At 32.8% G+C, this 23,363-nt stretch overlaps 2 protein-coding genes across 2 annotated transcripts in view; both read right to left on the bottom strand.

Moving 5' to 3' along the window:
* The window catches only part of LOC105335239 (small ribosomal subunit protein eS19), a 75,690-nt gene that overhangs the window by 37,964 nt on the left and 14,363 nt on the right, over positions 1 to 23,363 (bottom strand). The gene's annotated exons all lie outside the window — the stretch shown is intronic.
* On the bottom strand, positions 8,689 to 23,300 carry LOC105335240 (ATP-dependent DNA helicase Q5). Its single transcript, XM_066076319.1, has 12 exons — positions 23,075 to 23,300; positions 21,112 to 21,779; positions 19,985 to 20,202; positions 19,386 to 19,548; positions 19,109 to 19,191; positions 16,686 to 16,907; positions 14,571 to 14,691; positions 12,428 to 12,529; positions 10,964 to 11,779; positions 10,382 to 10,510; positions 9,164 to 9,233; positions 8,689 to 8,969 (listed from the first exon to the last, which is right to left on the bottom strand). The coding sequence occupies exons 1-12, from the start codon at positions 23,169 to 23,171 to the stop codon at positions 8,863 to 8,865; spliced, it is 2,796 nt and encodes a 931-aa protein (XP_065932391.1). The 5' UTR covers positions 23,172 to 23,300; the 3' UTR covers positions 8,689 to 8,862.

Raw genomic sequence — 23,363 nt, 5'->3', positions numbered from 1 at the left:
CTTGACTTTAAATTCGTTAATTAACACAAAATTAGTAAAAATCGGTAAAATAGATAACTCTTACGCAGAATACATACGCCTGCCGAGAAGAGTACACGCCTGCCGGTTATCTGATAGATAATTTTTTTTCTTGGATATTTTATGTTTCCTAACTAAATACATGATCAAAGAAATAAAAGGTTATTTAGTATTCGCTGTTTAATGAAAAATAGTATTAAAAATGTTCAAAGTCTGTAAAGAAGACAAAGAGTTCTTACCCTGCTTACGCCTGCCGAGACACTGAGTTGTAAGCCTGCTGATTTAATCATTTATCCATGTCTTTTATTTTTATTTCTTGAAAAACTTCAGCTTTTTACATAGTTATCGTTATACTGTATTAGTGTTTTCATACCCTTATTCTTTTGTTGCAATTAATTAAACAGAAACTGTTTAAGATATATTACAAACTCGAATCAGGGACATATGTACTGTTATATGTACATGTACATGACTTTTGTATGTCTCTGCTCGAATTTTAAGATTAAAGATGGTCTCTAGTTTTTCGAAGAACCCTTAAAATATGCATGTATTTTACGTATAATCAAAATATCTTATGTTATATATTCATACGATCTAAAAGTGGTGTCTGAAATAAGAAGGAAGGTATACTGATGTGAATATATATAATTAATGCACTGTTATACTAAGTTCAGAAATACGTATGGAGTCAAACTGTAAATACTGTGTTGGGTGAACATGTAAATACAAAATTCAAGACATGTAATGGAAATTAATATTTACACCAACTCAATCAATTCAAAAGATGCAATTCGACAATTTCATTTCTTTAGAGAAGTGGACTAGCATAACCTTTATCCGTGTATAAAGGCTATATAATGTATTTCTTAAACAAACAGGCTAGCGTACTTAAATTGTGTAAGCTTTCCAGATTTTATAAATATTTATGCTCCTAAATTATTAATTCTAGTAAATGTATATGGGGAAATGTTAGACTTTTTAAGCAAAGTGCATTTACATTTTCGTACACAATTAGTTCTGTACAATGTTCGTAACTGTTTACATCTTGAAAAACTTTTTCATCTCAAGACTTTCACTGCCTAGTTCACCAAACTATATCTAAATCTCTAGATTCTGATTCTGTTTCGCTGCGTTTTCAAAATCAAATATTACACAGGACATTCATAAGCCTGTAGCAAAATTTTACTTTGCATGTTATCAGTGTAGCGGATAATTATTCCATTCAAGGGAAAGAGGGGTAGGGGTATCAGTTTGAATATTTTAAAAAAAAAACTGGCTTTTTCTAACAAGAAAATCTAACATAGACTCAATCATACCCCACTATAGACTTTTGAAACCCAATACACGCTTAACCTTCCAGTGATGACTTATTCTGTTCGTAGAAGAAAAAAAGCAGACTCATAGAGCATGCAATTACCAAATCAAAGTAGAACTCTTTAGGTTGATTCAATATTCAACACAATCAATATACCGGTATAATTATTACAGCTACATGTTCAGTATATGCTTTATTTTGAGGTTATCATTCAATATTAAGTTCGTTTAATTTTTCCAAGCTGATGAAAATGTGACCGGGTTAAAACTTTACGATTTATGGTCTCAGTTTTTAATGGAGAAAAAAAAAGAACCCTGGTTTAATGATTAACGTTGTAAAGTGATTCAAATTATGTCAATATTCTTGGTTATAAGCCTGGACTGTCTCGTAAATAATAATGAATGATATTTTCCCCTACAAAATAAGTCTTGTTTTTCTGTATATTTTATAAGCTTCTTGAAGATATATAGTAACACAAATGTTTCAATGTTTACGGCTATGAATGGACTATACACGTTTTATGAAGAGACGTAAGTCTGACCAATTAAAAACTGATGGCTTATTAATCAGAAATAGTTTTTTTTTATTAAGTGCTTGTACATGATATATACATATATAAGGATAAAATGGTAGTATTCTTCAATTTCATATAGATACATAAAAAATACAAATATAAGAGTCAGAAACCATGATATGGCGACCTTGCTCTATCAGTTGGAATAATTAAAGTGGACTGCAAGGTTTTAATAATACTTTTGGGTTAATTAGGTGCAAGTTCAAAGGCTATACATAGTATCTTAAGACATACTTAGGTAGATCGACTCGTTCATAACTATTTTTCTTAGTCACCTAAAACACACGAGAGAGAGAGAGAGAGAGAGAGAGAGAGAGAGAGAGAGAGAGAGAGGTGGCTTGTGTACAAGGTGCGTGCTTCACGGTCGTCTTCCAATATACAGGTAGGTAAGGTCTATTGTTTCTTAAGAGACAAAAAACCGTTCAATTCACACAGAATACACAAGAAACTAACACGTGTATGTATACACGTGTATCAGTAGAGCAACGATCACTAGTTATCTTTGGACAAGTAGCCCCAACCCCGATTCGCCCAAAATATTATAGCAAAGAACATAATGAGTAAATCATTTTGTTATTAGTACATGATTTGTAATAAAATGAGATAAAAATACATTAATCTGTATGTGCATGTTCAGATTGTGGTCCCGTTTTTTTATTAACAAAACTGTGAGTGAAACTGTTTGAGGGATAGTGAAGTGAATGATATTGTAAGCCGTATCGTATGATTATATACATTGAAGAATCAATAATAACGAATGCATGCATTAATCTTTTTTTTTTTTTTTATCAAAACCTCCACGACTTACGATTAATTATAGTCAGTATGGTTGATTAATATAAAAATTGTCGGGAAGATAATTTACGTTCATTAAGTTCAAAGACAACCGATCTGCATAGAATATTGCGTTCATTTTTGACTCAGAAATTTTTACTCATGAAATAAATTAAAACCGAAAAAACCACCACGTTCAGATGTCGAACATTTGGAATGTGAATGTCTTACGCTTACCGACTCGCTGCAGTTTTCTCCATATTTTATTGAATTTTTTTTTTATTGAAAAATACATGTACTAGAACAATTGAACGCAGGTGCAACTACATTTATTAGTATTTTTTCTCTTGATATTTGAATTGTTTCCGTTTATGAAGAGAGAAAGAAAGAGGGCAGTGGATGGAAAAGACGGAGAGAGGAGAGAGAGAGAGGAAGTGAAAGAAGCATTTATTTACATTAGTTTATAATTTTATCAAAAATACTGAAAGATTTAACTGATCTTATAACTACTAGTACACCGTTGTTTACTATATACATGTCAATTGCATTTATGTATACGTCCATTCTATCCACTGACCTTTATTTATGTTGTGTACACATATTTTGTATCATATCTTTGTATTGGGAGGGGGCGGTCTAAGTTCTAGAACTTGTGCCCAATCCCAATTGTATTTTGTACAATAAAAATATGTTCAAATCAAATCAAATCAAGTGAAAGAAGGAGAGGAGACAAAGATAGAGGGAGAGTGATAGAGATGCAAGAAAACAGCTTAATTTCTTGCTTTAACACGCAAACAACTATATATACACGTATGAACACGCCACGTTTCTAAAGCACTCTCTTTTCTCATAAAGGTTTCCGTATATAGGGAGATACTATAGTTAAAAAAAAATATTCTTACCTACCAAAATCCCCCCCCCCACAAATCTTGAAATTCCTAATCTGTGGGGGGGGGGGGGGGGCTATTATACCTGTGACTCCAACATCTCAATATTTCAATGTTTCCATCTTTTCATTGTAAATTTCGCAAAAATTATCTTTCTTGCGAGAAAAAGTGGGGGGGGGGGGGGGGCTGAACCCTCTATGATGCTATGTGCCCATTGGTTAGGTCTAACTTAGCAAAAAAAGTGGGGGGGGGGGGGCTCACCCCCCCCCCCCTGGTTCCGACGCCCATGTAACCACTGGTATCACCATTTCTGTTGGTTTACAATTTTATAACACGATTTTTTATCCAGTATTTAGAAAAACTTTAAAACAGGATTGGTCTATAGACCATAAGATCGTGGAACACTATTATAGATCGACCCTTGTGATCAGTAAGCTGTTGTAGATTGGGATATTTCAATATCAATGTTCTTGCTAACAATGTTAGTATGACTCATTGGCGGATCCAGGGGGGGGGGGGGGGGGTCCGAACCCCCCCCCCCTTCTCTGGGACATATGATTTTTTTTTAAAACTTGTAATTCCTATTTAAAGGCAATCTTTCCCATCTATAATATAATTACTGTAATTATCTCAAAGAAATGCTTTTAAAATTGCTTCTTTAAAGAATGTCTTACAACATACTGTAATTTACATGTATTTCTTATATGAAAAAAAAACCCTAATGATTTTTTTTATCGACAAAAAGTACTCCCCTTCATCATCCAGTGTTCACTTCCATAAGTAAACATGTGGGAAATAAAAAAAAATACATAAACGTAAGCAGTATCGCTAAAAACACAGATTAAAATAACAACTACAATGTATTTTCTGCTCTATTTCTTTAAAAAAAAAATCGATCATAGTTCATACAGTTTTGAACTGACAAGCCATCAAGTAAAACGACGTTCAAGTACGAGTACATGCATTCGTTTTACTTTTAAAAGCTGCATTCAAATGTATTTTTTAGTTTATTAACTGAAGTAATTATAATAGAAAAGTTTTACTTCGTTTCATACGAAAAATATCTAAGAATTTTTCTTTGGCCTTGTAAATGATTTTCACTCATTCTTTTTATGAGTTGATCTACTCGGGGGGAGGTGGGTAGGGTTACCCCCCCCCCCCCCCCCTCGGTAAAACTCAAATTTCTTACGGAAGTGGGGGTGATGGAGTCCCCACCTCCCTTGGAAAATATTTTTTTTTACATACTAGTAAAATCACCAAAAATTTGCCTCGACAACCCCCCCCCCCTCGGGACAAACCTAAATACTAACCCCCCCCCCCCCCCTGAAAATAAAAATATACTTGATGCACACGTTTCGTGTTACGTTTTAATATCATTGAAATCTAATTGTTGTGTCTTTATTCGTTTACTTGGTAAAGTTAAATGAAATATGAAATATTGTTTGAAATACCAGATTATCAATTTTTGCGTTAGGCGAAAAGTTGTGATATTGATTAATAGTATCCCTCTTTACAACACAGACAGTTTTATTTAATTCTTATTCTATGATCATGTACACAGTTGACTGAAGAAAAAAAAATAATGAAAAAATCATATCAGGCAATAATATAGGTATTCGACAAGCGTAAAAGCGTACACATGTATATTCCTTGGGCGTTTCGTATCTATAGACGTGTTGATAAATCTTACCCTGTATTTCTATCATAAAACGCTTCAGTGACAGGCGTAATAATCAAAATATTAAATTCTGATAGAAAACAAAACTTTGTCAAAGTTAAAAGGGATGACATACATATTATATCATACTCGTATCACCCGACTTCATATAATATGATGAATCAATAGCAGCAATAAGTAAAGTTATGAACATAATTATAAGGCAAAATGTTAAGTCTATATAATTATATTCATAAATTATTTTATACAAATAAAAATGACATAAATAAAATGGCAAGCGTGCATATTAAATCGACAGTCGTAAGATTTCTACATAAGAGGTCTCCCTTTATTTTTAAGCCATTTGCAATTTTTTTCCTTTTTATCTATGCTTGCTATTTAGTACAGTAAAATAAAATACTAACGTAAGAAAAATATCAAATCATCTTCAGGTAAACGGTAGGAGAAAACGTACCCTATAAATTGGGTACGTTTTCTCCTGGGTACGTTTTCTCCAGCATTCGGCGTATGGATTCCGCCTATATTTACCCATGGTTTTTTCTCATGTTGTGTTAATTAAAAAATGTGGTAAATTTTTAATTAATCTGATCATTTATCAAGTTAGAAAACATAAAATATAAATTAAAAAATTAAAATCATCCACCGGGTAAGCGGCAGGCGTACGTGTTCTCTTCTCGGCGGGCGTATGCATTCTGCGTAAGAGTTATCTACTTTCCCGATTTTCACTAATTTTGTGTTAACTGATGAATTTAAAGTCAAGTTTTTATTTCTATTATCGTTTATTAAGCTAAGTAAACTAAAATATCAAAGAAATAATTAAAATAATCCATCACATAAACGGCAGGCGTATACATTTTCTTGGCAGGCGTATGATTTCTTACCCGATTTTTACTTATTTTGTGTTAATTAATTAATGTAAAATCAACTTCTGATTTCTATTATCATCTATTTAGTAAAAAGAAATAAAATATCAAAGAAAAAAGTAAAATAATCCATCAAATAAACGGCAGGCGTCTAGATTTCCTCGGCAGGCGTATGAATTCTACGTAAGAGTTATCTATCTTTACCAACATTGAACATTTTTGCTAATTTTGTGCTAAATAATCAATATAAAGTCAACTTTTTGTTATTATGATACTTAATTTAGTTAAGTTAAATAAAATATCAAAGAAAATATTAAAATAATCCATCAGGTAAACGGCAGGCGTGTGGTTTTCTCTCGGCAGGCGTGTTTTCCCCGGCAGGCGTCGGCAGGCGTGTTTTAGTATGACCCAATTCAGTCGGGCTCAGATATTGGGTATCACTAATAAACGAAAAGTAAAATAGGCCCATGGGCCACACAGCTTACATAACGACAGAGCACTGTTGAAACAGTTATTTTCACCAAAAATCTAAATACTTGTAAACATATTTTTAAAAATGTATGGATCAGATTGAAAAAGAATTAAAATTTTTTTTTATCAGAAATATGTTTTACAATGTGACTGTTTGGAAGCAAAACCAATAACAGAATTTTCACTATTGGGTGAATTTGGGTCCTATTCATTTCACTAAAGGTAGGGTGGTCAGTCTATTGCAAAGCCATTTTAGCAAAGCAGACAAAATTCGACCATTTCCATCACAGTAAAAATGCTCCACACAAGAATTAAAAATAAATTAAAGCAACTATTTGCAAATATGTTTTTAAAATCTTGTAAACAATGAAATTTTTATCAGATTTGAACAAATATATCTCTAGAAAAGATATTAAAAATAGTGAAGAGTATATGAACTGCCATAGTGAACCACAAATTTCAAGTTTGTAATCGCTGAAATAGTCTTTATATATCTCAAAACTCTCTCATTGCCATTAAAATGTTCACATCTACAGAATAACAAGCTAGAGGCCAAAGGACCTCATCACTCACCTGAGCAACAATATCCAACAACAGCTTGGGACCTTCTTTAAAGTATCAAATAAAAATTATCTAGACAGCTTAGTAGCTAAAGTATCTCGATTTTCAAAGACTTTAAATTTTTCTTAACATATTTTTACTAGTAAGTTAAACACTGAGCTCCTTTTGTAGTTTCAATTTGGGAATAAAATTTTTAAGATTTTATATTCTATTTATTCCAATGTAAAAATTCAACCCCCTCATATTGGAGGCCCCATCCTACCACCAATGATCATGATTTGGACAAACATGAAAATGATTCTACACAAGTTTCAGTCTATTTGGCCAAATGGTTTTTGAGAAGATTGAAGGCTTTTAAAGATTTTATTCCATATATTTATTCCTATGGAAAAATTACCCAAATTGTGACCCCAACCTAACCCCCAGACATCATGACTTGAACAAATATGAATCTACACTTCCTGAGGATGCTTCCACAAAAGGCACAGTCTTCTGGCAAATTGGTCTTAAAGAAGAGGACCTTAAAAAGACTTTCACTATATATTCCTATATAGAAATTCAACCTAGCATTGTGGTCCTATTCTACCTTTGTGGACCATGATTTGAACAAATTTACACAACTTGAGGATGCTTTCACACAAGTTTCAGCTTTTTGGCCAGATGAGATGATTTTTAGAAAGTATCAACAAATTTTCAATAATTCCTAATTATATCCCCTAAGAGGGCATAGTTCAACAATCTCCTTCACCAAATGTTTTGTGCAAAGTTTGGTTGTAATTGGTCCACAGCTCAGGTGAGCTAAGAATATTGCAGTTACAAAGGGAAGCAATCACCCATGAAACAAAAATACAAAAGATTAAATATATTTCATCTTTTAATTCTGATAAATTGTTTTACAGTCATCCACCTTAGTCAAGAAAGCAAATCATAATAGAAATTGATAAAATAACAGTAAAAGGTATGTATTTGTGCCAGCTAAAAACTTTTCAAAAAATTTCCTTGCCCATGAGTGCATTGTCTGTTTAAAATCCCAACAAATATGGTTACAAAAATTTGAACGTAAAAATTATGTGTACTATGGTTTTAAAGGGACTTGGACATGATTTGAGATCAAAAATTTTATTTTTAATTTTTATGTATAAAATGATTTACTGGAGCATTTTAAATGATTGACCGAAATACTAAATGTTAAAGTAAAGTTACAAGTTTGATTGAAACTTACACCAATACAACACATATGAAAAAATGACAATATTCGAGCTTTGTTTACAAAACAAAGAACTATGAACTCTGTATTTTGCTTACAATTTGATATTTGACTTTCAAATTTTGACATAGCATTAAAAACTTCTATATTTATCAGTATAAACATTGAAAATGGAAAAACAAAATTTGAACATTTTAAGTCAAATTGTGTCCAAGTCCCTTTAAAAAAACATTGGTACCAATATTTGTAGGGTTTCATAAAATTTTGTTAAGTATTTTGTTTTTGCAGAAGTGAAGACTGAAGTTAACTATTTTTCCACATTTAAAAAGATCTGAAATGCTTTTTTTTTTTAAACAGTGATTGTTTTAATTAACTTCGATGTTTCCCATGGAACACTACAATTTCATTTACTGCATAATAAAAATCACCCAAGTTACAAAATCTCTTTTATTTCACATCACAGGTTGAAAAAAAAACTGCATGATACTAAACACATATATTTTTTAATTTTTTTTCATGCATGTGCTGTCTTGTACTTCAAGTCATCAAAATCTTTCTCTGACGTGATTTTCTCATGTTTAGAAAAGAGTTCTTTAATCAAATGCTTGCACTCTTGTTTAGCTGAAAATAGAGAAAAGGACATGCTTGTAAGTAATTAGATCATAAAAGTTACATAAAGATCAATTATTTAATTGATGTACACTGTATTATTTTGTACCAGAATATGTTTTGACAAAATTGTCTTTACATGAATAAATTATACAGTTGGTGCTTGGTTTCTCTAGTATAAACCCAGCAGTTACTTTACATCTCACCTTGCTCCTCATTCTGACACAAAGACTGGACTCTATGAGACAGGGTTCTTGCCATCGTCTTAAAGATCTCCTGAAACAAAAAACAAACAAAAAAACCATACACAAAAAGTCAAATTGATGCTTGAAAGTTATAAACAAGAAAACATCCTGAAAGCCCAGATGATTTACATTTATACTGTATATTCCTAATTAAACACAAGGAATTAATATCCACATAAAATCGCGAGAAGCACACTTCGCAGATTTTAAAATCTTACCATATTATTTTCTGAGAGTTGACAACTATAAGAAATAAGGAGAAAAGTTCTGCCTTCGCGATTTGATGCAAAACAGTTGGATCGCAGAAATAAGTACTGGCGTACGTGATATAAGGAATTTACAGGGTTTAACGCCACACTGGCTCTTTAATACTCATTGCATTACTAAATGTGATGTCTTTACACATTTACAGTGGTCAAGTTATACCTGTAAGTAATAAATTTTTAAAACATTTCAGTACTGGCTTTGTATAGAAGAGATAAGTACTACATGTTAAATAAAAGGCCAATGGGCCACATTGCTCACCTGAACAACTATAGGCATGATAAAATCAGCTTAGTGTATGGAGTCATAATACAAAATATCTTGACAATGTAGTATATACTACATCCTCGGCAATTGTTTATACATGGGATATAAACCTACATCAAACTCTGAACCCCTTGTGAGGCCCCAGAATCGTCCAGGGGCCAAAGTCTAAACAATTTTAAAGAATCATTGCATATAAGCAAAACCATATATCATAACTTTTTAGTTTTTGTGAATAATTAAAATGTTTTCCTTTGTAAATTGGATCAGAAATGTGGCCACACCCTACTCCTCAAGATTTGGATTTTAACAAATTTGAATCTACATAAACAGAGGCTGCTTTCACTAAAGTTTCAGTTTTTCGAGGCAAATGGTTTTTTAGAATACTTTAAAAGATTTTTCTCTATATATTCCTATGTAAAAATTTGTCTCCCCTTTAATCTACCCTACCTGAGTATACTTCCACACAAGTTTTTGGTTTACTGGCCGATTGATTTTTGAGAAGATCTTTAAATATTTTTCTCTATATATTTGAAATCGCAAGATTTATAAAGGATATCCTACAAATTAACGCTCCTTAAGCTTTGTAAAAGCTTAAAATTAAATTTAATAGTACATGTAGTTAATTACATCTAAGCCAGTGTCTGTTACCTTTGAAACAATATGCCCATCTTTGTAGTATGGAGATAAGTAGCGTACAACCACATCTGCTGTTTTCTTCAGCTGGGAATTCGACATTGAGGGCATATCAAGTTTTGGCCTCTTCTTTTCTAGATGTGTCTATCACAAAAAATAATATAATCTCTTGAGAAAAGGTGCACATGTAAAAGAGTGTGATGTATGTACTATATATCTGTTTTTGCCTCTGACTAAAATGTGTTCATTTGATAGATTTGACATGTGACATACAATTGCCATTTACATTAATTTCTATGGTCGGCAGATAGCAAATTATAGACAGCAACATGTTAGTCATTCATTTAGTATATTTCTTTTATCATTTCACAATTTATTAAGTTAAACATACATCTACAAATCCTCAACAATACCATAGTTTTATATTTGTTACTGTCTACAGAAAGATGTTTGGTTGTTTAAATCCACAGAAGGCACAATGACTAGACATACATGTATTTCTGTAGACAATAACAAACCTAATAAGTAAAAATATTGATAAAAAAAAACATAAGAAAATTATCATATCAATTAACATCTACACTGTTTCATTTATACCTCGTCTTGAGGAGTGATCTTTCTCTTAAAGGTTTTCTCAGTGGCTTTCACATTTCCTGACACTTCACTTTTACCAGTACAGTTCTTTTCATTTCTTGTGCTACATGAACCATTTTCTGCTGAAGATTTCTTCTCATCTGTTTCACAGTTTTTATCTTTTCCCTCTGAGATTTTGGCACGTTCAAAGAAATATGTTATTTTTGGCACTGGAGGTTTGTTAAAGATTTTGGGAATTGAGGTAGATTTACTGGTATTCTGCTGATTAGAAGTCTGTACATTCAATAACTCACTTGCTTTAAGAAATTGGGTGCTGAAAGTTTTTGAACCCAGTGATGATGAAGGAAAACTTTCTACTTTTGAAGTTGGCATATCACAAGGAGATTCACAGTACAAGTTAGATGATGGCAAGCTTTGTTTCACTTGACCACTTGCACTGATAGGGAAATCATCTTTTGGGTAATCCTTTTCCTGATCTATGGAGACAGAAAATTCTGGCAGTTTTGGCAGTGAATCCTTACCTAAGTCCCTGTCTTTTGTCTGAAATTCATCATTATCCTGTCCCTCACTTCCTTGAACTAAAGAATTATGAAGCTCCTTTGAACCAGTGCATTTCTTGATGTCATTAATGGCTTTCATAATTGATGTTTTATACATGTTTGCTAATTTATTGGTTTTAAACACTTGGTATTCAGCATCAATAGCACAGCACTTTGGGACATACTCTGATGCAGCTAGTTTGGTAGAAATGTCAGCATAGTACCTAATGTAGTTATTTTTCAAAGCTTCTTCAATCATTCCTAAGCAATGTTCTCTAATCTACAAAATAAATGATGCATTTTCAATGATATAAACATATCCTGTTAAAATACTTGCCAACCTCCAACAATTATAAATATATGATACCGAATTTTACACCAAAAGTGACTCAAAATGTCTACCCAAAAGCAGAGGATCAAACCTCTCTAAGTATGCAACACCAATGTTAGATCCATTGTTAAGAGAGAGAAAGAGTAAAACATATCTTCAGCAAATTACCAGAAACAAACAACAATGATTCTTCATATGAACTATTTATTATCGGTTTATAATTAGAGAATGAAGCTGATTTGTCTATAATCCTGGTTTCATTGCAAGTTTATTTGTAATAAATTAGTTTTATTGTAAAGCTTCTCTAATAAGGCAAGTCAATTTACAATACTTTTGGGGGGTTTATTTGGTAACTTAATTAGTTTGCTTACATTTTGACTGTACACTTATTGAATAAACTGATGGGAATAAAAGTCATTTGATTTTGTTCCAGCTTTTGAGAGTCATGAGCATTGCTAACAAATAGTCAGATACCCAAAATGCTTTGAGAAAAAGCACTTTGGTTTACCCTCAAATGATTAATATTTCTTATTAATATCAAATTCAAGTAGGCCTACTGGTCATGAATGTCTACTCTACCAGATTCAAAATAACAACCTTGACAGTCAGTTTTGGAATCCTCTGGCTGGCAGGATCTCTCAAAGGACAATCTTCATTGGGAGGAACAAAGTCTTTGGAAACCTCTCCCTCTACAGTGGCCTATTGTAGAGAAACAATTTCCGTATCAAAATGATAATCTGCAGGCATTCTGGGTTAAAACATAGTTTATAAGATCAATTCTATGCAAGAATAAAAATTCGATGGCCATGCAATAGGTAGTCACCGCTTTTTTTCATTACTTTACAGTTTTATAGACTTCATGTAGTTTATTTGTTGCTATGTAGTCCTGTTGTCACCATGGGTAACAGAGGGTAAAGAAGTCAGAATGGCATTTTATTAAAGCTTGCTTGAGAATATATTGTACCGGTAATGGCAACAATTTATGGAATAATGTTTTATGATGTGATCATGTTAAGTCAATAAACACGATCACATTTTCTTTATCAATTTGCAATATATTAGACATGCACTGTTGTATCCGCCTGTTTATGTATTCATAATGCTATAAATGGCAACCTCAGTCTATATTATGTAGTACATGTATTAGTAGAGGCACACATCATTCACAAATTTCAAAGTAGTATTTAAGATCAGAACATAGTAGATAAAAATGACCACTTGCAGAAAAACATACCCATATTTTAATAATCTTTTCAACAAGTATGTTTGAGTGTTTATTGCTCATTTTACATCACAAACAATTATCGCCAAACGTTAAGTAAGTACGAAATTCAGAATTCAACATGGATGCCAGTGATGTCACTAGCTGTACCTAAATAGGTATAGAGTGTAAATTTCTATTGTTATGTTATATATACATATGTTGTCTATCTCTCACACGGCCCTTTGGGTCTGTGACAGGGTTTTGCCCCTTTTATGAAAAAAAAATTGTTATTTCTCAAGAGAAATTGAAAAAAAATATTTTCAAACTTACAAATATAGCAAATTGATTTTGAGTCCCAAATAACCTAATAGGTAAACTAGATGTGTGGTAATGCCACAAGTGACCAAAATTTCAATTGCAAAATTTAGTATAACATTTGTTTGATTGCAGAATAAGTTATAAATCCCTGAAAATTACTCATTTTCTTTTAAGTTCATGAGGCAAAACTCTGTCAAAAATCATCGGACTGAAAGCAAGGTAAAACTTGACCTGTATTTTCTAATAAATTAACCTCATTTGAAATATAAACTTTACTTAAGCATCACTTCAAAAAGTTATAATAGAGAGTGGAATTAAACTTTGAATTTCCCATTTTTTCCAAAGTTCATGAGACATAACTTTATAGAAATCATCAGACTGGAACCAAGGTCAAACTTGACCTGTATTTTCTAATAAATTAAACCTACATGAAATATAAACTTTACATAACATCATTTCAAAAGTTAGTGAGTGGCATTAAACTACAAATTTCCCATTTTTTCTTAAGTTTATGAATGAATCAGTCAAAAATCATCAAACCTGTACTAAATTCAAATTTAATATGTATTTTTTTTTTTAATAATAAATAATAATAAATATAAGCTATATATATGCATTCCTTCAAAAGTAAGAGAGCAAAACTGAGAATTTCTCACTTCTCAAGTTCCATACGCAACTATAACTCTGTCAAAAATTATTGGACCATGCAGAATCAAATTTGAACTCAACCTGTGTATTCATGAGATACATGTACATCCATACATCAAATTTGAGTTGAATGTGTGCAATGATTATTGAGATAATGATGGGAAAGTGAATTTCTCATTTTTTTCAAAGTTTGAGAGGCATAATTAATTAACTCTGTCCAAATTCATCGGGCCGGAACCAAATTCGAACTCAGCTTGTATATTCATAAGATACATCCACATTTCAAATACGAGTTGAATGTGTGTGACATTTGTTGAGATAATGATCTGAAAGTGAATGATTACGAATGACAGAAGGACAGAATGAAGAAACGGACGGGGTAACATTATATGCCCCCCCCCACCCATTTCAGGGCTGGGTATAAAAATAGCGAAATTTACATCTTTTATAATGAAATGTTTTAAAGGTTTAAAAATAAGTAATATCAATGCATCATTAAGATTAAAATTGTAGTTGTAACAAGTTCAGATCATTTAAAGTTTAAATTCTGAAATAAATCACTTCTCTTGCCTTGCGTTTCCTAAACTCCTTAGTAATAAGGGCACGTCTCTGTCTCTTCTCCACTTCCTGATCCTGCAGGTCTCGGTGATACTCGGAAAACTCGTCATCCTCATCATATTCATCAAATTCCCTGAAGCATACAGAAATGGAGATTAACAAAGACGAAAGCGAATCTTATAATGATTTATTTTTAACTACACAATTTCTTATCAATGTTGACAGAACATGTATTAAAATGTATACAGTAAATGTAAACTAAATGTATAAATGTAAATGTATAGAGAACTAATACATATAGTACAGATCATTATAATCATCAAATACATGTGTATTTTAATTCAAAGATATATAAATATTAAGTGATAGTAGCATTCCAGAATGGCATTCAGTTCCAAGTACAAGTAAATTAACAATTCCTTGACTATCCATTTTTTTTCTTGATGAGTCTGTAGGTTTAGCTCGTCCTTTTTTCTGCGCACTGCTTTGCTCGCTAAAAATTAACATGAGCTATTTGGCTGAAGTATGTATGTATTAGACATGCAGAAAAAAAATATTATCGCATGTATTTTACCACAGAGATGACTTGACATTGATCTTTGACTTACATCTGATCATTACCCATGGCCCCTTTTAAGGTAAAGCCTAAGCTAGATAGGACCACAGTGAGAGAAAATATGTTTTGGACAAAGATTTTCAACAGAGATTTGCTATGATCTTGAATTAAAAACTTGGTTACTAGACATTTTTAACTTTTCAGAAATCTATAAAGATAGGTAGATAATGAGCAGGATAGAGCCAAAGGGATTAAAAATGCATTGACAAGGATTTCACATTTAGATCTTTACCTTTGTTATGAAAAAAATTGTTTTAAATTTATTATTGTAAACTGTACACTTAAAAGGAAAATCGGTTTTTTTTTATCTAGGAGACAGGAATAAGGTCTTCAACAGAGATTAAAAAATTGAAATGAACAAAATTTTCTGAAAACATTACAAAGAGTACTATGTAAAAAAACTATTAGTTTGATCTTTTTTGTGGTCAATTTGTACATTTAAAATTCAATTAGGCAGACAGCTATTCTTTTAGGGTAGAATAAATGTCATGTACCGGTATATTTCAGTTATACAGAGGTTTTACTGCTGTCAGTTCTACATTTATATCACAAGGACTTAAACAGTACTTGTTGAAAAAAGACCACACTAGATCTATTTGTCTTATGATTTTTTGATTCACCATTATATAAATAGTGCCTGTTTGAGCTAGAGGTTAACGGTTGAAATTGACACCCCGAGAAAACCATTGTCAACCGACACCAAGCAGAGGTTGACAATGGTTTTCGAGGGGTGTCAATTTCAACTGTTGCCCTCCCAAACAGGCGCTATTTATTTTATAATACTGAATGTATTATTTTAAACAAAACCTTACAGCTTTTAAATTTTTGATGAACCGTACACGCAGAATATATGCGCATGAAACAGTTCGTTTTTATTATACTTCAATATGATTATTCTATATAACGCGACATCTGATTGGTTCTATACAATCACGTGACTGGGCGACAAAACGTTGTGTCTCCCGGGGAATAAAGGTCATGTCTCACCTCTTCGGAAATCTCATGTTTTTTCATCCCAAAGGTATGAAAAAGCCAATATGAGCATACAATGTTAGCAAATATGATGAAATCAAAAATATTTAATCATTTAAATAACCGGTATCTTTATGTTACAAAAATCAATTTTACTATATTTCATTCGAATTTATGAAGATAAAGATAGACAATCAGAAAAAAAACCCCAAAAATTATGACGTTATTGATTTTGACAAGTCGAAAAATTATTAAAAATAGACGTATGTTGTATAATCATTTGTTGTTCGGTATAATAAAACTTTTATTGCATGAATGTTCGGGAAATATAAAGATTATAAAGCCCTCGGGAAATATTATTTTTCTTGGGGGAATAAATCTTCATCTTTCCTTCACCATCACGCAATAAATGTATAGTGTTACCCGTTGCAAAGTGTGTTGCTAGTGCTGAGGGTAATAGAATGAATTATAAACTGCGTCTTAACTACGGGTAATCATATTTCAGTATTTAACATGAAAGTATAATAACATTTTGTCACCTCTTTTGCCCTTTTCTTCCTCCCCCATACATCTCTAGGTCATCTTCTGATACCGTGTAAATAGCACCCCCAGGAACTCCTTTCTTCATACTTCCAAATGCACTTCTTTTCATGTCTTCCACTGCTCTCTCCACTTTTTTAAGATCTGCGCAGCAATCACATGATTTATTGCATTCTGGTTTTTCATCTCCAAAATATTTGGCAATAGACCAATGTCGGCAGCTGCAATACAGAGACAATAGGCCCATAAGCCACATCTCTCACCTGAGAAAAAAATAGCCCCTCTCAAGGCCCAAGAATCTTGTGAATAATAAAAATGATTTCCTTTGTAAAATTGGATCCCAAATGTGGCCAAACAATACTCTTCAAGATTTTGAATTGAACAAATCTGAATCTACATTATCTGAGGTTGCTTTCACTTAATTATCTCCTTTTCTAGGCTAATGGATTTTTTAGAAGAAAATTTAAAATTTTTAAAGATTTTTATAAAAATATTTCTATGCAAATTTTTGTTCCCAATGCCCCTCCATCCTCATTGTGACCCAATCCTACCCGTGGAGGTCATGAATTTTACAACTTTGAATCTACGTTATCAGAGGATGCTTCCACACAAGTTTCCGCTTTTTTGGCAGATTAGTTTTCTAAGAAGATTTACTCTATATATTCCTACATAAAAGTTTGACCCCCTCAAAATTGTGGCCCACCCTATCACTGGTGTCATGATTTAAACAACTTTGAATCTACCCTATCTGAAAATGCTTCCAACTAAGTTTCAGCTTTCCTGGCTGATTAGTTTCTGAGAAAACTTACCCTTTATATTCTTATGTAAAAGTTCAACCCCCCTCCCCAATTGTGGCCCCACCATATTCCCAGGGATTATAATTTTCACAACTTTGAATCTACCCCACCTGATAATGCTTCCACACACGTTTCAGCTTTCATGGCTGATTATTTTCTGAGAAGAAAATTTTATATTCCTATGTAAAAGTTCAACCCCCCTTTGTGGCCCCTCAATATTCTCAGAGATTACAATTTTCACAACTTTGAATCTACCTTATCTAAGAATGCTTGAATGCTTCAATATAAGTTTCAGCTTTCATGGCAAAATAGTTCTTGAGAAAAAGATTTTTGAAAATTTCTCTAAAGCATATGATCCTTAATTTTCACAACATTGAATCTTTGTCTAGGAATGCTTTGTGCCAAGTTTGGTTGAAAATGACCCAGTGGTTCTGGAGAAGATGTTGAAAATGTGAAAAGTTTACAGATGGACAGATAGACAAGCGGACGACAGACAAAATGTGATCAGAAAAGCTCATTTGAGCTTTCAGCACAGGTGAGCTAAAAAACGACAATAATGTCATCTTCGAAGAATACAAGATGTTTTAATTACATTATGCTATAAGTTCAAGGTACCAATTGCAGCAGTTGTTTTAATTTCTTTCTAAAGGATCTAAATCTACTTCGTTAAAACATAAAGGATTTCTACCATGCTGTAAAAATAACCACATTTACAACAGGTTTTATTTTCTGAAAAATGGTATATTGCAAACAGAGTGAAACTAGACAACATTGAGATGGTGAACACCTCAAAGGGCCCCACTTAAATAATGGACAATAGGATGAAAAGCATTTTAGAGAATTTTCCTTTGACCTTGACCTATAACTTCAAATTTTTCAGCTGGCATAGAACGTCTAATTCAATCTTATTACCCCATACATACAGGCATTTTTGTTCGACCTGAGCAAGATTAAGCAAATTGGAAATAATCTTCAGTCTAAAACTGATTATAAAGAAATCTGCTTTGACCTTCACATTGACTTGCATCAAAGTCACTGAACTTCATTAACCCAAAAGCTCTGGTTATTGAAAGTATGATCCAAATAGGGCTAAGCGGAAAGGATATATGCTTTGAAAAAAAGGTCCAGTATGACCTTGACACTTAACCTAAAAGCCTACCCTTTGATCAAAGGCACTCTGTGAGTGAAGTATGAGCCAGATTGGACCAAGTAGTGAGAAAATATGCTCCGTACAAGGATTTTTCATACAATTCTGCTATATCTTAACGTTACACCTAAAATATGGTTCAAGGTCATTGCATACTCTTTACCAAAGCCACTCTCTTAGTGAAGTATGAGCCAGATTGGGCCAGGGGGAGAGAAGATATGCTCCAGACAAGAGATTTCAGATGGCCAGACAGACGGACACACTGACACACAGACAGACGGACAAACTGATCACTAATTAAAACCATTGTATAAATTTCCCAATCTACAGTATTATTCCATTCTCTGCTAATGACCCATTTTTTACAAATATGTAGATTTAAAAAGTTTCATAGTTGTCTTTCACCAAGTAAATAACAGCAAACAAATTAGTGCTACCAGTATGTGTATTTCTAGAGCAAAAAAACGGAAATCCATACCTTATATTTTCACAATATTTAACAATGGCATCAAAGCCACTCTCAGCAGCCTTTTTCCTTATCTTTCGAGCTTCTGTGTTTTTCTACAATATTTTATCACCTTTAAATCATACAAATAACATTATATGAAATAAAAGAGCAAAACAAAAAATCAAAGAATAAACCAAGGGATTTTCCTTGGTCTCTACTTAGTTCTACATTCAATTTGATGATTTTCCATGCATCTTTTAAAGCTCATAAACAAACAACAGTTTGTGTGTTTAATAAAGGAACTGACTGTAAATTTGGAGTTTTCCTTGTTGATGAGGAATGCCACCGTGTCCATTTCTCGCTTGGAATAATACAATCTACAAAATGATTGTGCACCATCCCTTCCAGCCCGCCCAGATTCCTGGTAGTAACCTGACATGGATTTTGGAATTGTCCAATGAGCAACAAATCTACAACAGTAATTGTATAACTGTATACAGAGAAATATTTGGCCTGTTTTATTTTTGCCCCTTTCGCCCTCGTTATTAGCAGGCAAATTTCAAAATGGGCGAATCCCGGCCATTCTTGCAAATATAATCCCTTTTAACACAAATGCATCTGTGTGAATTCAAGACAAGTCGAAACCGTTTCCAAGTGTTGAAGGGCGAAAATAACACGGGCTGAAAATAATCCTGTGTACAGTATCAGTTCTTCAAACCTGTATATTTATTCTGATTATTTTACATAGCACTGAACATATTTCAATTCGACAGTATTTTATTATTTTGATAAAATTTTGAAAATCTTAATTCACCTGTAATAGAGATACCATAGGAATCTTTCTTAAACAATTATGACATTTTATCTCCGCGTTTCAAAGGCAAATAAACTGGTTTATAATTGTACCTGACATTAGGTTTGTCCACTCCCATTCCAAAGCTTATAGTGGCTGCAATAACAGGGAACCTGCCCTCCATCCAGTCACTCTGTACTGTCTCCCTGACGTCAGTCTTCAGTCCTGCATGGTAAGGCTTAGTCAGAATGCCTTTTCTTGTTAAATGAGATGCTACCTCAGCACAGGCATCTCTTGTTCGGCAGTAGACAATACCACAGCCAAATTCTGACTAAAATAATCAAGTTTACATAATTATTCTGATTTATTGAACAAAACATGAAAATACATGTACTTCAACAAAATGATTAAAAAAACAAGAGACCAACAGGCGGTAATAGTCACCCGAGCACAATAGTGCATACATGTATATAGACCTGTTGGGCTCTTTATACAGACCTTGACACGATTTAAGATGAAAGTTTTATTGTTGATTTTGGGGTCTGAAATGATATACTTGTGAATTTTTAATGATTCACCAAAATTTGAATGTTTGAAGTCAAGTTACAAGAGAGTTACAAGCGAGATACTAAAGAAAGAAGTCGTTATGTAATCAAAGCTTGAGTCTTATATTTGTTTACAAATAAGGTAACGTACAGAAATTGCCATTTCTTAAACAAAATAACTTGTGGTAAACAAAGTAAACTGATTCAATGTTTTCATAAATAATTTTATCAACAACAAAAAGCAACATTATATTTACACTTTTCAAATACAACACATGTGTAAACAATAATAGGACTTAAGCTTTGTTGACAAAACAAAGAATTCTAATCACTGTAAACTCGCTTCTTACGCCATATTTGACTTTCAAATTTAGACAAAGCATTAAAAATATTCTTATTGGCCATTCCAAACATTTGAGCTCAAATCGTGTCTAAGTCCCTTTAACATTTGCATTCAAGCCTCATTTTTGAGTCTTTTGTGATCTCTCTAAATATGCATATAATCTAAGAATACATGGTCATATTTTTTTCATACATAGTACTAAAACATTTCCACAAAAAAATAACCAATTAAATAAAGCAAAAGAATTTTCATTTTCATATTTTTAAGAAATTTCCTAAATGATATGGATAACATCTCAAACCAATTTGAAAAGTATTTCTTATCAATGAAAATACATTTTGATGAATCTTACCCAATTTTCTATAAGAGAATTATCTTCCTTAGTGAACATTTCCCTTCCAAGGGATGTCAACCCAAATTTCATCAAATCTTCATATGGATCATGAACAACATCTTTCATAACAATGTCATAGTAAATATTAGATCTGAAGCAGCTTGTTTTGAACTTGGTTAGCTGATTTTTGAGTTTCAGCTGTTGTACAATGTCCTCTACAGTCTGAGCTGTGGCTGTGGCAGTCAAAGCAACACATGGCACATTGGGCATGATTTTCCTGAAGGAGCCCAGCTTTAAGTAGTCTGGTCTGAAGTCATGTCCCCACTGAGAAACACAATGAGCTTCATCTACCACAAAATATGACAACATCTGCCTTTTGACAAGTCCTTCAATCAGGGTACGACATCCCTCTGATGCAGCTTGTTCAGGAGTTATATATAGAAGCTTAGTTTTGGGTTTTGCTCTGTTTAGATCTTCGACTACCTTTGCTCTTTGTTTAGTTGTCATTTTACTGTTGATTGTCTCTGCTGGAATTTTGAGTATCTCCAAATGTTCAAGTTGATCCTGCATCAGTGCTATCAATGGGGAGACAACCACAGTTATACCAGGAGATGCAACAGCTGGAAGTTGGTAGCACAGCGACTTCCCAGCTCCAGTGGGCATGGATATGAAGACATCATTCTTACCTAAAATTATAAAGTTGTATGAAGATCTTCATTCAAAATAACAACTCACTCGGTGATTTTGGTAAGAATTACTGTGTACAAGGTTATTTTCACCCAATGATTTGTTTAGCCCCTTCTACATTTGTACCCCCCCCCCCCCCAATCCTGAATTTGCCCGAACAGGTTAATTTGTTCACTAACAATGAGAGTGAAAGGAGTTAAAATAAAATGGAGGCAAATATTTCCCTGCACACAGCAAGAGATCAGAAATCATAAGTCTATGTTTGCACACAGTGAGTTCTTGAAATAGTGAATCAGAATTCATGTACTTGTAAAATAAAAGCAGCATGTATTATTTTCTGAAGATTTTTTAAGGAAGCTGCAGATATATATGTGGCTTTTTCAAAAATTTGGGTTGCAGGCCACAGAACTACAGTTCCTCACATTCTAATACAATCACCAGCATGATCATATAATGCAGCTACTGGAGTTTGAAAGCAGTTAAATGTTTCTCAAGGATGTTCTGCATTTTATATAACTATAGTATTATGAGTATAGAGTGTGTATAAGGAAATAAGGCCATTAATAGATAATTCCAAAACTTTGATTTTTAGGTATATATTTTTTGTGTTAAGGAACTTCAATTGATAGACTTTGCTACAGTTTCGCAAAGAATTTTCTTACCTTCTTACATCTTAATGATGTAAAAGTCAATATTTTTGTTAAGTCTCTTCCAACCCATTTGCTTTATAGTACACTCTCCTGCCATGGTGTTTGAGAAACATCTTGACCCACAGTTGAAACCAAATTAAAATAACTTAGTGTGCCCCGTAAAACAAACAAGACAGTTAAGTGTGCCCAGACTTACTAACTTATTTTAAAATGATGATTTCTAGTCACAAAACTAATTTTAGTAATAACTGAAATCCATCATTTTTAGAATAATGATGAAAAACAGTCATAACTATTTGGAGTTTAATTTAAGACATATAGTGACCTCTGAAAAATCAATATGACTGTATTTCATCATTTTTTATCAAATTAATAAGTCCGTAATTTAGAAGAAATGACAATTATCAGCTATTTGTCAATATGATGGATTTCAGTCAAGTACACCCTATAACCAGATAACTGGTTGATTACAGAACATACAAAATTTACCATTTAGTATATTAAGGATTTACGGTACAAAATTGTGTTTAAAAGAAGTACAAATTATACAAATTATGTAGTATATCTATCATATTCTTTCCTCACAGCCATGAACCTTGTCAGTTTCATCATGTAATATGATCACCTGTAGGATAGTTACATACCTTCTAGGACACATTTTACAGCCCTTTTCTGCAAATCTGACTTAAAGTCGTCATGTTTAAATATTTTCTTAAGAACTCCATACATCTTTTCAGCCATACTGTCATTCAGTGGATTCCCAATCCATCTAAGTTTGAAAAATAGGTATAGACTGACAATGCAGTGGGACTGTCTCAGTGCCTGCTGTCAAGTATTATTCCATTCGATTATCCTCGGCTATGAGATAACAGAAACATACGAGGAACTCCGAGTGAAGCAGTATTTATAAAACTGTAAACGTGGTAAGAGGCC

The sequence above is a fragment of the Magallana gigas genome, chromosome 2 (assembly GCF_963853765.1).
Source record: "Magallana gigas chromosome 2, xbMagGiga1.1, whole genome shotgun sequence".
In the NCBI taxonomy this organism is placed as follows: domain Eukaryota; kingdom Metazoa; phylum Mollusca; class Bivalvia; order Ostreida; family Ostreidae; genus Magallana; species Magallana gigas.
The sequence above is the reverse complement of the archived record's forward strand: the minus strand, read 5'-3'. Positions and strand labels throughout refer to the sequence as shown.